Source organism: Vombatus ursinus, unplaced genomic scaffold (assembly GCF_900497805.2).
Source record: "Vombatus ursinus unplaced genomic scaffold, bare-nosed wombat genome assembly UNPS02014779.1, whole genome shotgun sequence".
NCBI lineage: Eukaryota > Metazoa > Chordata > Mammalia > Diprotodontia > Vombatidae > Vombatus > Vombatus ursinus.
The window spans coordinates 48626837-48640392 of NW_020954557.1; the positions used below are offsets into that span (position 1 = coordinate 48626837).

A 13556-nucleotide genomic window follows, 5' to 3' on the forward strand; every position below is an offset into this window, starting at 1 on the left:
GAAGACTGAAGGTTTGAAATAGCTATTTGGGGAAGTATTCTAGGGAATTCAACACAATATGAAAAGGATTACAAAAAAGCAATGAGGGTCGAGTTCAAGTTAAAAAGCAGATTAACAAGCAAGGATTTCTAGGAGGAAGAAAAGAATTTTGCATAATTCTCTGATGTTCTCAAGGAATGTTCTGCCACCTAATCAGCAGCAGAGAAACTGATGAACGGGAATGATCCTGAGTTGGGAACTGGTACTATCAGGTACCTGTCAGAGGTCAAGACAGATAATAAGTCTAATGTATTAAGGAAGGAAGAATTGAAGTGGCTGAGAACAGGCAGGACAGGCAAGGAATAACCTGTAGTTGGAGAGAGCTATAGCCAAAGTACATGAATTGGAAGAAGTCAAACAACTAGATTTTCCAGTGTATCTGTGAAATCTAGTGAAGGTGAAGAGACCAAGAGGGTGTGGTGAGGAAGAAGTGACTAGGGGCCAGCCAGGTGGTGCAGTGGATAGAGCACTGGCCCTGGAGTAAGGAGGACCTGAGTTCAAATCTGGCCTCAGACCAAACACTTGACACTTACTAGCTGTGTGACCCTGGACAAGTCACTTAACCCCAATTGCCTAAAAACAAAAGTGACTAATAAAGAGGCTGTGGTCCTAGAACAGCACCAAAATGGAGATCTTGCAGACGAATAGAATAGTACCATGCTAGAGTAAGATTGGTAGAATCATTATCCTTGAAATGAGCCTTACCTGACTCTGTCTTTTTCTTCTTACATTGTTCTCTTCCACACAGAGTGTTCCTTATCTGAATCCCACTCATCCTGTAAAGCTCAAGTCTCAACTCCTCAGAAAAGCCTTCCCGGACCATTACCATACCCAGCCCACATTGCTTTTTCCTTCTTCTGAATTCTTACAATCTTTATTGTCCATACTACTATTGCCCTATATTGTTTAGTAATATCCTTAAACATTGTGTTATGTCTTATCTCTTCAACTAGATTATGTAAGTTTCTTAAGGAATGGAACCATGTACTTCTTTGTTTCTCCTGTACTACCTAGTACAGTATCCTGTATACCAAAGGGGCTCAATACGTAGTTGATTGACTAATTAATGACAAAAGCTGGGATGGGTCCATTCAGATCAAGATTGATATTGCCTGCAGATGGTCAATGGAATTCAGAAAGGTAAGCTCCTTTGAGATTCAGATGGATTATCAATATAGAAATCATCAAGGATCTTTACAAGAATAGAGAGAGGGAAAACATATATATATATGTACATACATACACATGGTACTTAAGTCCATAATGTTCTTAGAGCCTGATAGATGAATAGCATAGAAGATTTGGAGGTAATAGCATAACCAGGCAGCAGAGATTTAAAATTTAAAAAAAAGAGAGGTATGGTGACAGATCAGTGATCTAGAAATGAATGGAAGGGTAAGAAGACAGCTGATCCCTGCTGATAACTTGTATAGGGTCCTGGTAGAAAGCAAGGCTCCCATTGAAGAGAGTATCAGAAGACATAAGGGTATCACTTAAAGTGAGAATATAGAAGGAGGTAAAGAAAAGGTTGAGAATAAGTGGGGAGGAGGGTATCACAGAACACAGGAGCAGAGAATAATAAAGAAGTTGACTAAGGTAGAACAAGGGGCATGAAATTGAGGAAAGAGCATTGGTTCTGGAGTCAGAAGACTTGGGATGAAATATCTCCTCTGATCCTTACTACCTATGTGACCCTGGAAAGTCATAACCTCCCAGGGCCTCAGAGTCTAGGCTGGTCAGCTTTGAATCTATGATCTCATGACTAGAGGGGTTCTCTGGATAGGAATAAAGGTCTAAAAGGAAGTGACAAAAGGCTTTGTGGGTACTAGTAGATATTGAGATCTGATAAGGGAAACAAAAGGTTGGGAGGCAGAGTGTAAATATTTTAGTAGCAAGAAAAAATATGGTTCACAGAGTCTATATACTCAAGGTAGCTAAAAGTTGGAGAAAGGGAGGGAACACATAAATGCAATAGGAAGAAATGATACATACTCAAGTACACAAGACCCAACCCAAATAATCTAAATATAATATTAGTGTGATAATGCTAGTAGATACTCTAGTTACTAAACACTTAAGCAGAAAGCAGGACTTCCTGAGCCTGCATCATGGAGGAGAGGGGGAAGGAGGAGAATAGGCAAGGAGTTCTTGAGTCTGATCAACAGAGATAGACAAACCCTCCCTTGAGAATTAACTACCCCTAACTCTAATTATAAGAAGGATTCTGGGTATTATGTTTACTATGTTGCTTTTCTGGAGCTTCTAACCATTCTGACTTCTCAGAGACCCTTCCAAACCACTCAAGATAGGAAGGAGTCTGAAGAGATCAAAGAAAAAGGAAAGGATGTACAAATGTACAAAATGTACAAAATGTTTATAGCAGCTCTTTTTGTGTTGGCAAAGAATTGGAAATTGAGGGGATGTCCATCAATTGGGGAATGGCTGAACAAGTTGTGGTATATGATTGTGATGGACTACTACTGGGCTATAAGAAATGATGAACACAATGCTTTCAGAAAAACCTGGAAAGACATTAATTGATGCAAAGTGAAATGAGCAGAACCAGAAGAACACTGTACACGGTGACAGCAATACTGTATGATGATCAACTGTGGATGGCTGAGCTATTCTTAGCAACACAATAATTTGAAGGATTTACAATGAACAATGCTATCTACCTCCAGAGAAAGAATTGATGAAGTCTTAATGCAGACTAAAGCATACCTTTTTTTCGCTTTATTTATTATTCTTGGGTTTGGGTTGTTCGTTTGTTTGTATTTTCTTTTGCACCATGGCTAATGTGGAAATGTTTTGCATGACTGCACATATATAATTTTTATCAAATAGTCTGCCGTTTCAAGGAGGGGTTAGGGAAGGGAGGGAGAAAATTTGGAACTCAAAATCTTAAAAAATGAACATTAAAAAGTTTTTGGTTACGTGTAATTGAGAGAAAATAAACAACATGTGTACTAAAAAAAATGGTAGGGAGGAGTCTATGGTTCCAACCCTAGGACTATTGTTGTATTAATGTGCTTCTCATTCATTTTTCCTTAAATTAAATTTCACTTGAAGCATTAGATTTCAACTATAAAATGCTTTTTCTGGCATAATTGAAAGACAAACTTTGGGGTACCAAAACCTGTCAGTATGAAAAGGCCTCTCAGACTCAAAATGGAAAGTGCTTCTCTCTAACTAGAGTTGGAACTGATAGAACTCTTGTTTAAATTATCAAGTAAAGGGGAAAGTTCTCCAAAGAGAGAATTGAGTAAAAAACTGTAGTATCTCATAGGAGTGGAACAAACTTCACTGCAATTAAAGACTAAACTTGGTAACTTTACTATAGACAGAAATCTTTTCCTTGTCAGTGAACAGATTGGATGCCTTAACTCTTCTTTCTCATTTCTATATTTTCTGTGAGATAATAGTTTCTTGGATTTGAGCACATCATAAAAATCACGGAGCCAAAGTGAACCTTTAAAAGCCATATAGCCCATCCACACCTCCTGGCAACATCAAACTCAACCCACCCCAAAAAGATGGTTATCTATCCTTTCCTTAAATTCTCCAGAGAACAGGATGCTACAACCTCCAGTGAATTTATTAGGTCCCAACATTTCACAACTCTTCTGATCAAGAATTTGTTTCTCTTCTCTAAATTAGATCTCTTCCATTGCAATATAAGGTGTAGTTTATCACCCCCTTCCTTTCTCCAAAAAAATTTAATTCACTCCATTTCAAGATACAGACAACCAGAGAATTAGTCACTGACACTTGGGTCACTTTCTTCTGTTTTGAGTCACTCCACTAATTAATCAATAAGCATTTATTAAGCACCTAAAAATGGATTCAATGCTTTCAATGTTTAGCTTAGACATTCTTCCAATCTACTCTAGCTTGTATTTTTTTTTTTCTGGATAAGCCATTAATATTTACTGGATGGTTTTTCTTTCTAAGAAGCTGTAAATGGAGTGAACCTATTACGTATAGCGAGTGCTTAATAAATATCTGTCAGACTGAATTGAACTTAAGTATGAAATTAGAGAGGCTCCCTAGAAGGTGAAAAAAATGGTTTTTAAAAGTTCCCCTAAGAAATATCTTCCAGAGCACCATGGAAGAAGAACTACTTACATGCTCTCACAGAACCTAGTAAGAGTGCTAGGCTTCTCCTGGTTGCGTCTCTGTCGAAACCAGCGCTGGATACTGCGAACATCCCAGTCTAACTGCTTGGAAAGACCTTCCAGTCTCTTCTCATCTGGATGCTATAAAACAAGGTATCAGGAAATTATTATCAATTCATTTTCAACTTCATATAGTCCCCTTAGGTAATTATAAGCACCCCTAACTTGATCATTTACTAGCTGCTTACTTAGATTTATATGCACATCTTTGAAGAAAACTTCATCATAAAATTGTTAATAAACAATTAATCTTTTAAGCAAAAAAGCTCAAAGAAGTTCAGCTTCCATGCATCCTTCTCCTACTGACTCTAACCCTAAGAAAAATAATGTTAAAGAATAAATATGTAAATGAATGGATGGATGGAAGAATAGATGAATAGACAACAAAACAGTGTAAGTGCCCTTCACCATTGTCTCCCTAGTAAAGGCTAAACCATTGCCCAGCATTTAAGGTCCTTCAAAGTAAGTTTCCAAAATACCTTATAATATTTTATTAATCATTTCCATGCATTCAAATCCAATGAAACTTGATTTCTTCCTATTCCCAATATGTCCTGCATTCTCTTTTCTCTTTAACAATTACTATCAAACTGGTGAAACGATGGAAGTTGTGTATTTCAGCACTTCCTAAACTTGTGGTATACATTAACACAATCTATATCATACGTATCTATATTGTACCATATCCTTTTATGCAACATCAGAGGCATGTACTGGTGATCCTTGTTGATATGATTCTGGGATGGTAAAGTCACACTTAGAAGAAGGATGAAATGTTTCTCAAGAGATTTTCAATTTGGAAACTTGTTAAAAGATAATCTCATTTCTTTCCTTTTCTTCCAGATTAGAAAGGGGAAGAATAGAATTCAACTAGAGTAGGTTGAAGACAAAAGATATCAGTTCTCATATCAACTCTATCACTAAGGAGTTGTAGGACACTAGGTTTATAGCTTGTTCACTCTTTGCCTCAATTTTCCCATCTTGTAAATGTAGATGCTAATGCCTATTCTATTTTACAATTTCAGAAGGGTGCCATAAGGACAAGATGAAACAGTAAATGGGACAGTGCTTAGGAAAAACAAATAAAAATATATTATTATTGTATTATTACTATTTAGTTCTTTTCTCCAGTACAAATTATAGCTCTTAATACCACGTCTAGTGTCATTGAATTCTTTTAGGTGGCAAAAAAGAAAAGACCTAGCCATTAGGGTTAGGTTAGAGAAAGAGCTCACAAGAGGGCAAAAAATGGGATAGATGAGTTTTAATGTGGGTAAGGATAAGTCATGTATTTAAAGATAAAAACAAATTCAAATTATATAATACAATCTAGGTTGTTCAATGATTAGAGACTTGGAGTCATGAAGACTTAAACTTGAATCCTGCCTCAAACACTTATCAGCTGTGTGACTCTGGGCAAATCATTTAACTTTTCTCAACCTCAGTTTTCTTATTTGTTTAATGGGCATAATATTTGTACCTACCTCACAGAGTTGTGATAATCAAAGGAGATAACACATAAAACATTTTACAACCTTAAAAGTGCTAAATAAATTCTATCCACCTCATATACAAAATCAACAGCTTAAGCAAAGATATTGAAAACAAAACAAAAAATCCTCCTCTTATGCAACACCACATGCAATTTTTTTTTTTTTTGCTATAGCCAAAGAAAGATATATAGAAATTAGAGAAAATTAATAACAGGGCAATTAAAAAGACTGAGATAGAAGGAGGTATGGCTGCTATATGAGGGCAAAATGAAAGGATAAGGAATCCAAAGTAGAAAGACAAGGAAAGACTTATAGTCATGGATGGCCTGGGATAATATAAACTTATTTACCAAATCCCAAAATCCCAGGATGTTTCCTTACATCCTTGAAAATTTAAATGAAATAAGCTTGGAATATAAAAAAAAACTCAAAATCTCTTTTATCCCCAAGAAGTTGTGTAGACTGTATAGACTTACTGTATAGACAGTAAACAAAAACAGATTTTTAAAGGGTTGTTTGGTCAAATTTAGGAACGACAAAGTCATAAACATCTAACAAAAGTAGCTCTTGAGGATGAGGACAGGTAGGATAACCATCTCCTCCCAGAGAACATCCCTTGTGGCCTCCACTAGCAACAGAATACTACGTTAGATATGCCATAAGCCTAATGTGGTATGGAAATTCTTATGTCATAGCAGCAGAAATGGAATTTCTTAGCCTGGAGAGGATAGGCACAGGCCGAACATACAAATAGGTTTAAGAAAGTTTTAAGTATATTCATGGATATGGATAAATTCATCCATATTTCAATAATGTATTTACTCCATCCAGTAGTACAGTTGGCAATCCATCTAAGCATATATTATATTCAACTCTAGTCCGGGTCTTTTCACCACTTCCCAAGGTGTCTACCCCACATACTGGGAAGGGAGGGGGTCTTCCTCTCGATTTGATATTTCACAGATAACAAAAAAAGTGAGATGTATGTCAGCTATTTTTCACTCTGACTGGATGACCATACTACCCCTTTTTTTAAGTCAGACATCTCTCTGATGATATTCTACATACTACTTTTCCTGTGCAATTTGTTTCTATGCAGATGACTCCCAAATTTTCATATCCAGGTTCCATCTTTCTCCTGACCTCCAGTACATCAACAATTGCCTGCTGAATGGATGATAGAGCATTCTTCCAAGTACTTACTATATGTAAACATTCAATAAATGCTCATCAAACTTAACTGAATTTATGCATATGGTGTTAGTTTCTCCCACCCAATTTCCCACTGACCATTGAGTAATCTACGATAAGTTTTTAAAAGAATCAAATGATGTATTAATTTTTTGTCTGCTGAAGGGAAGAGGAAAAAGACATTCCTAAATTTTTGAGGCTGAACCCCCAAAAGCCTTTCAACAAAATGGTGCCACTATCAAAGACAGGAAACAAGACTTGATGAAACTTTTCATCATGTGTAGTAGTTTTCATGCTTTTACAATATTAATAGCTCAAATTTATGCAGAAACTTTCTCCACAAGTCTTGAAGTCTTTCTCTTCCCTGGATTCCTCTCTTCATCTAACCTGTTTATTTTTTACAAATGGGAGGACTATGAAGGATTTAATAAAGAGTAGTCCCAACTTTTCCTGAATATTGGAATGTTTAAAATGTAAGGCTCTTGTTTTAAAGCCTATGACAGCTTCAAAAGGAGTTCATCTTGGAAACTGAGTGAAATATGATCACTGAAATTAGCTTAGAGCAAACATTCTCTAGAACAGCCAACCTGGTTGCAACATCTCTTTACTATCTCTGTATTAGAAATTATTCTGGTAATTGTAGTAAACATAAGACAAGAGAAATAAAATCTCTTTTGCATGATTCCTATAGGAATACATGTGTACAGAAAATGTCATTGTCCATTTGGAATATTGCATGCTTGATGCATGTATAATTCCTTACATAAGGTGAATTCAAATGTGATCACATTTTTAAAAAGGCCTAGCAATGCCCTTAGTAACATTGTTTTGGTGAAAAAAATATGTATTTATAAAATAAATACAAGGTAATTTGACATACCATATAAAAACACTAGGATTTCTTTAAATTTTCCACTATGCAAATGCAAAAGAATATACAAGTTACTCTTTTTGTAATAAAGATGCTTTTACAGATTATAATTTAGGAAAGGCTACAATGACCCCCACAAAGCTACAAGTACTTTTTTTTTGCATTTTCATTTATCCAATTTCTTTTTCCCCCAGGTGAAAATTTTGGAAATACTTAATGGTTTCCTATACTCTTTTCAGGAAAATGGTCTTTATATTTTAAAAGAATCACCTAAGAAAACCTTCTCAGGTACTTAGACCTTAATGTGAATATAAGAATAAGCAGTTCAAATACTCAGTAACTGTAAATATCTAAATATCAAGTTAGGAGTGAAATTTGCTAGATTGTCAATATCTAACTAAGCAGTCTGCATTAAGTCCCACAAAATAATGGCAAAAAATGAATATGCTCAGTATCTGAAAATATAATGTTCCCTAAAGAAAATGCAACAGTCCTTCTCAACAAATAATTTTATTTCATTTAGTCAGAGTATCCTAAGAGCCAAGATGGGATATTACAATTAAATATAACACAGTGTCTGGCCTCATGGAGCTTACAATATCATAAAATGATGACACATAAATAGCTATAATACAAAATACTACTTGATTGAGCATGTAAAAGAGTCATAAACAAACTGCTATGGGAAATCCAAGGAAAGAAAGACTTCCTATTACTATCTCCAAGAAACTGAAGGGCTGAAAGATGGAAGAGGAAGTAGATATGTCTTGTTTTAATTTTATAGGACAGCTACAGGAATCATGTGTGGAAGTGGCAAAGAAGCAGATTTAGATTCAACGTAAGGGAAAACTTCCATGAAGTTGTCCAGAAGTGGAATGGGTTGCCTCCAGAAGAAATAAGTTCTGCCTCACTCAAGGTCTTCCTTGATGACTGGATGACCACTTGAATGACCACTTGGGGTACATTTTAGGAGGGATTCTGTCTCAGGCATGGGTTGCCTCAGATGGCCTCTGAGATCACCTCCAGCTATGAGATATTGTGAATCCTCAATTCCTCTCTACTTATATATGACTAGTACATCTACTGTAGGTAGTTCCTAAGGACCTTCTCTGTCTTGGGTTTTTTTTTTCCCTTAGCAGTATTGAGTTCTTCAAGCTCCCTTTCTCATTTGTTCTTAGAAAGATCCTTCTTGAATTTTATTTGTTTTCTGATCCTCTAAGTTGCTAGTGCCTCTACCCCTCCCAAAATTAACAACACAGGCTTCATACCTCTTCCTAGATGTCATGTGAAATAAAAAGAGGAACAGAATATGACTCATCACTGACAAAGCAGAAGGATTATTCAGGGATGAGTGAACAGATTGGTTTTCCTATACTCTGAGGATGAACTAACAGGCTCCTAACCCTTCACACACTTGTTGCTTTTCTACCCTTTGTGGTCTAAGCATTAATTCTCCTCTGCCAATTTATATTTTGCCAATTTAAACAATGCTTCTGGACAACATATTTGTCTAGACTGATTGATTTGGTAATTGTGACAGCTAACACCATAAGTGAATATCATACCTTGGTAATTGCAGTGAAGACCTTTTCCAGAATGGCATTAGGCTGGGCTTTCTGTGGTCCATTGGCCTGGATATTAAGCCCTAAGGCACATGGTTTGGCTATGAATCTGAAAAAGATAAAGAATAGACATTGTGTTTTCCTGTAGGTACACTGAATGCAACCCAGATACAGATTTCAATTTTCCTCATCAATCACCTAATTTTACATTTATAGTACCACAAAGATATACATATGTGTGTATATGTACATATATATGTGTACACACACACACACACACATATATATGGTAATTATAGAATAGTGTTTATTCATTTTATCTCTACAGTCCTTCAACAACAGGGGAAAATTTCCTAGAAGCCCTTAAATTTCTTTACTTTATATCATAAGACCTACTAGATGGACATCCCCACTAGGATTAAAAAGTTTCAGACCAATGGGACACATATAATGCACTTTGTGGTTCCTCAAAGATATAGTTCACAGGATGATTAATGATATTGACAAATGCAGCTCAATGAAACATTTAATAGCACCTACCGCATGGCAAGTCTCTGTGCTAGGTGCTGGAGATACAAAGATGAAAATAAAAAGCAGGTCCTGTCCTCAAGAAGCTTACATTCTACTGGGGAGAGTGGGAGTGGTTTATAGAGCAACATGTAAACAGATAAATAAACAAATAAAAGATAAAGTAAGGACAGGCAACTTATAACTAGGAGAATGAAGAAAGGCTTCCCATAGAAGATGACACCACAGTTATACCTTGAAGAAAGGAGGAAATGAGAGATAAGTAACTGGAGGTTTTCACCTACATTCCATGGTGGCACTAGTCTCATCGACTCTAGCCCCATGGCATGATTATGATATTACTGTCCCCAGTTTCTCAGAACCCTGTGTGATTCTCATAATGATAGCTTGAAACAAGTCTTGCTGTATGTCCTTCAAGTCCTGATTTTCTGCAAAATTAACCATTTGGTCAAAGACTAAAGCCATTTTGTCCTAGAGATTTCCTTGATTTCTGGAGGAAGGGGTAAGGGATAAATCTCTGCTACTGCAAATAGTGTCATTTGATTACTCAGTAGCATTAAAACCTTATCTCTAGCTCCCACATCACTAAAACAATGGCCCACAGGGACCCATTTTTCCATTTGCTCCCACTTTTTGATCTCACTCACATTCAATTTGTTCCTGGAGTATGAAAGAGCAGTTTCCTCTGAATATTTCTAGATATTGAGAGAAAAACCCCAAGGGGGATGGGGAGGAGTAGGTTACTCCAGTGCTTATGAAGTATTTGATGTCATCTGGAAAAAGATGACATTTCTACTGAAATAACACCACCTGGGAATAATTTGCTCCAAGTTCTCCTTAATATTTTACTTTAAACAGAATTCTAGGCATAAGGAACAATAAATTGTTATTCTTATATAGTGCCTAAGGTACACTCACTCTGTGATTAGATCACAGATCCATCCAAGTGCTGAAATGTATACATAATGCAGGCCCAATGGAGCAACTTCTATGAAAAATTTTTCTAGCAACATTTTGTATTCTAAGGGAGGGAAGGCACTCCCTGGTTCTTAGGGTGAATTGGTCAGGTAACACTCATGAAGACAACTCTAATTCCTCAGGGAGAATTCTATAATTTCCTAGAAACAAAACACTGCAATTTCATTGCAGAATGCTCTTTGACTGAAGATATCAAAAGATAAAAGAATTAGATGAAGGAAAAAAAGGTTGTCTTTCCACATATTAGCTTGTGTTCTATTATGAGCTAAATGTATAATATCCTTGAAGGCTCTAAGACAGTGACATTTTAATCATCAGGAATTTTATTTTATGGAAGCAACAGTTCCCTGAGGCCAGAATAGGTTGGGTTTTTGGGTTGAGTTTTTTAGGGGGAGCTGGGGGGAGGTGCCTTTGTATCCTCAGCACCTTGGACAGCACCCAGTCCATAACAGGGATTTAATAAATGCTTGTGGATTAACTGACATAAATCAAGCTTTTTTTTTTTTTAACTTTGAAAGTCAGTATGGTACAGTAGAAAAAAATGTTAGATTTGGAGTCAGAGTTTGCATCTGCCACTTACTTGCACTGTCACTTGTGTGACCTTGGACAAGTCATCTATCTGGACCTCAGTTTCCTACACCGTAAAATGAATAGGGTGGACTAGATGACCTTTAAGGCATTTTCCAGCTCTAACTGTGATCCCAGGACCCTACTTGAATTTGAGAACACTTGATTCATTAACAAATTTCACCAAATTAGTTTAAGTCTGTTAGTCTTGTAAAAACTGTTCAGAATATAGACTGTGTTCAGAAATGCATTCTCTGAAAAAAGCCACAAAACTGTTCTGCAACTACAGGGTTTCCTGATTGTTTTTCAGCAGTGGTAGTCTTCTGGTGACACATTTCCCTTTGAAAATGCCAAAGTGACCCATGAAGAAGTACACATTGCTCAAATAACTACATTTGTTGATAAAATTATTTCTTTTTAACTAGCATTGGGCACAAGATGGGGGGTAGGGAGAACTCTGATTTTTTTCTAGTCAGTCAACAAGCATTTATTAAGCACTTACGATATGCCAGGCACTGTGCTAAGCACTAGGAATACAAGAAAAGCAAAGATAGTCCTTCTTTTTATTCTTTTATTTTAAAAATATTTCTAACACTTTCTTAAAATTCTGGGTTCTAAATTCTCTCTTTCCCTTTCACCCCTACTCCAGTGATTGAGAAGGCAAATTTTTGTTGTTCAGTCATTTTTCAATTGTGTCTAACTCTTTGTTACCTTATTTGGGGTTTTCTTGGTAAAGATACTGGAGTAGTTTGCTATTTCCTTTTCCAGTTTATTTTACAGATGATGAACTGAGCCAACAGGGTTAAGTGACTTGCCCAGGGTAACAAACTAGTAAATAAATGTCTGAGATCGGATTTGAAGATGAGTCTTCCTGATTTGAGCCCAGCACTCTATCCACCACACCACCTCACTGCCTGAGATGGCAAGCAATTATGATTATCAATTATACATGTGAAATCATGCAAAACATACATCTGTATTAGTCAAGTTGAAAAAAAGCAGGAAAAATAAAGTGAAAAAATTATTCTTCAATTTGCACTCAGAGTTTATCAATTTTTTCTCTGGAGGTGGACCACATTTTTCATCATAGGTCCTTCAGAACTGTCTTGGATCACTGTATTGATCAGTGTAGTTAAGTTTTTCAAATTCATCACTACAATATTGTTATAGCTTTGTACAATGTTCTCCTGGTTCTGCTCACTTCATTTTGCATTAGTTCATATAAGTCTTCCCAGGTTTTTCTGAAATCATCCTCAATCAAAACAAGCTAGTTTAGGGATGGGGAACCTGGGGCCTCCAGGCCACAGGTGGCCTTCTAGGTCCTTGGGTGCGGCCTTTTGACTAAGTCCAAGTTTCACAGAACAAATCCTTTTATCTAGGGGAATTTGTTCTGTGAAGTGTGGATTCAGTCAAAGGCCTGCACTTGAGGACCTACAGGGCCACACATGCCCTGGAGGCTCCAGGTTCCCCATCCCTAAGCTAGTCTTTCAAAACCCTTCATGCTAAGGAAGCCAATCAATCATGGATAAGTACAAGGGGGTGGAGAAAAAGCCAGTGGGTGGAATAAAAAGGAAAAGAAGAGAGAGAAGTTTTCCATCCACGCTTCCAGGAATATAATCCCAGGCAATGGCAATATCAGGAAATATTAGACTATTCTCAATATATCACAGTAATGGAAGTCACTTCTGTGTGACCTTTGGAAAAACCTCATAACTTCTGCTTCTTTATCTATAAATTAGACATGATAGTTGTACGTTGTATGCTTTAAAGGGATACTTGAAATGAATTCTGAATGAGCAGTGAGGTGGAATAGTGTATGAAGTGTTGGAATGGAGTGAGGAAGATCTGAGTTCAAATCCTTCCTTAGATACTATCTGTGTGACCCTGGCTAAGTTATTTAACCTCCAGTCAGACTGTTTCACCATCTGTAAAATGGGGATAACAATAGCACCTGCCACCTAAGATTGTCATGAGAACGAAAGAAGATTTTTATAAAGTCCTTTGCAAACCTTAAAGCATTATATTTGTTGTTGTTTCTTGTTGTTAAGGCGGTTTTCAGATGTGTCTGACTCTGTGACTCCATTTGAGGTTTTCTTGGCAGAGATACTAGAGTGGTTTGCCATTTCCTTCTCCAGCTCATTTTACAGAT

The 13556-nt window shown here is 36.6% G+C and overlaps 1 protein-coding gene across 2 annotated transcripts in view; it reads right to left on the bottom strand.

The window, feature by feature from the left end:
• The window catches only part of CERS6 (ceramide synthase 6), a 292186-nt gene that overhangs the window by 210742 nt on the left and 67888 nt on the right, over positions 1-13556 (bottom strand). For both annotated transcript variants that reach the window (XM_027866035.1, XM_027866034.1), the window contains exons 2-3: positions 9338-9443; positions 4168-4298 (exon numbers count right to left, since the gene is read on the bottom strand). In XM_027866035.1, the coding sequence (XP_027721836.1) occupies positions 4168-4298; positions 9338-9443 (237 nt within the window). The remainder of the gene's footprint in view (positions 1-4167; positions 4299-9337; positions 9444-13556) is intronic.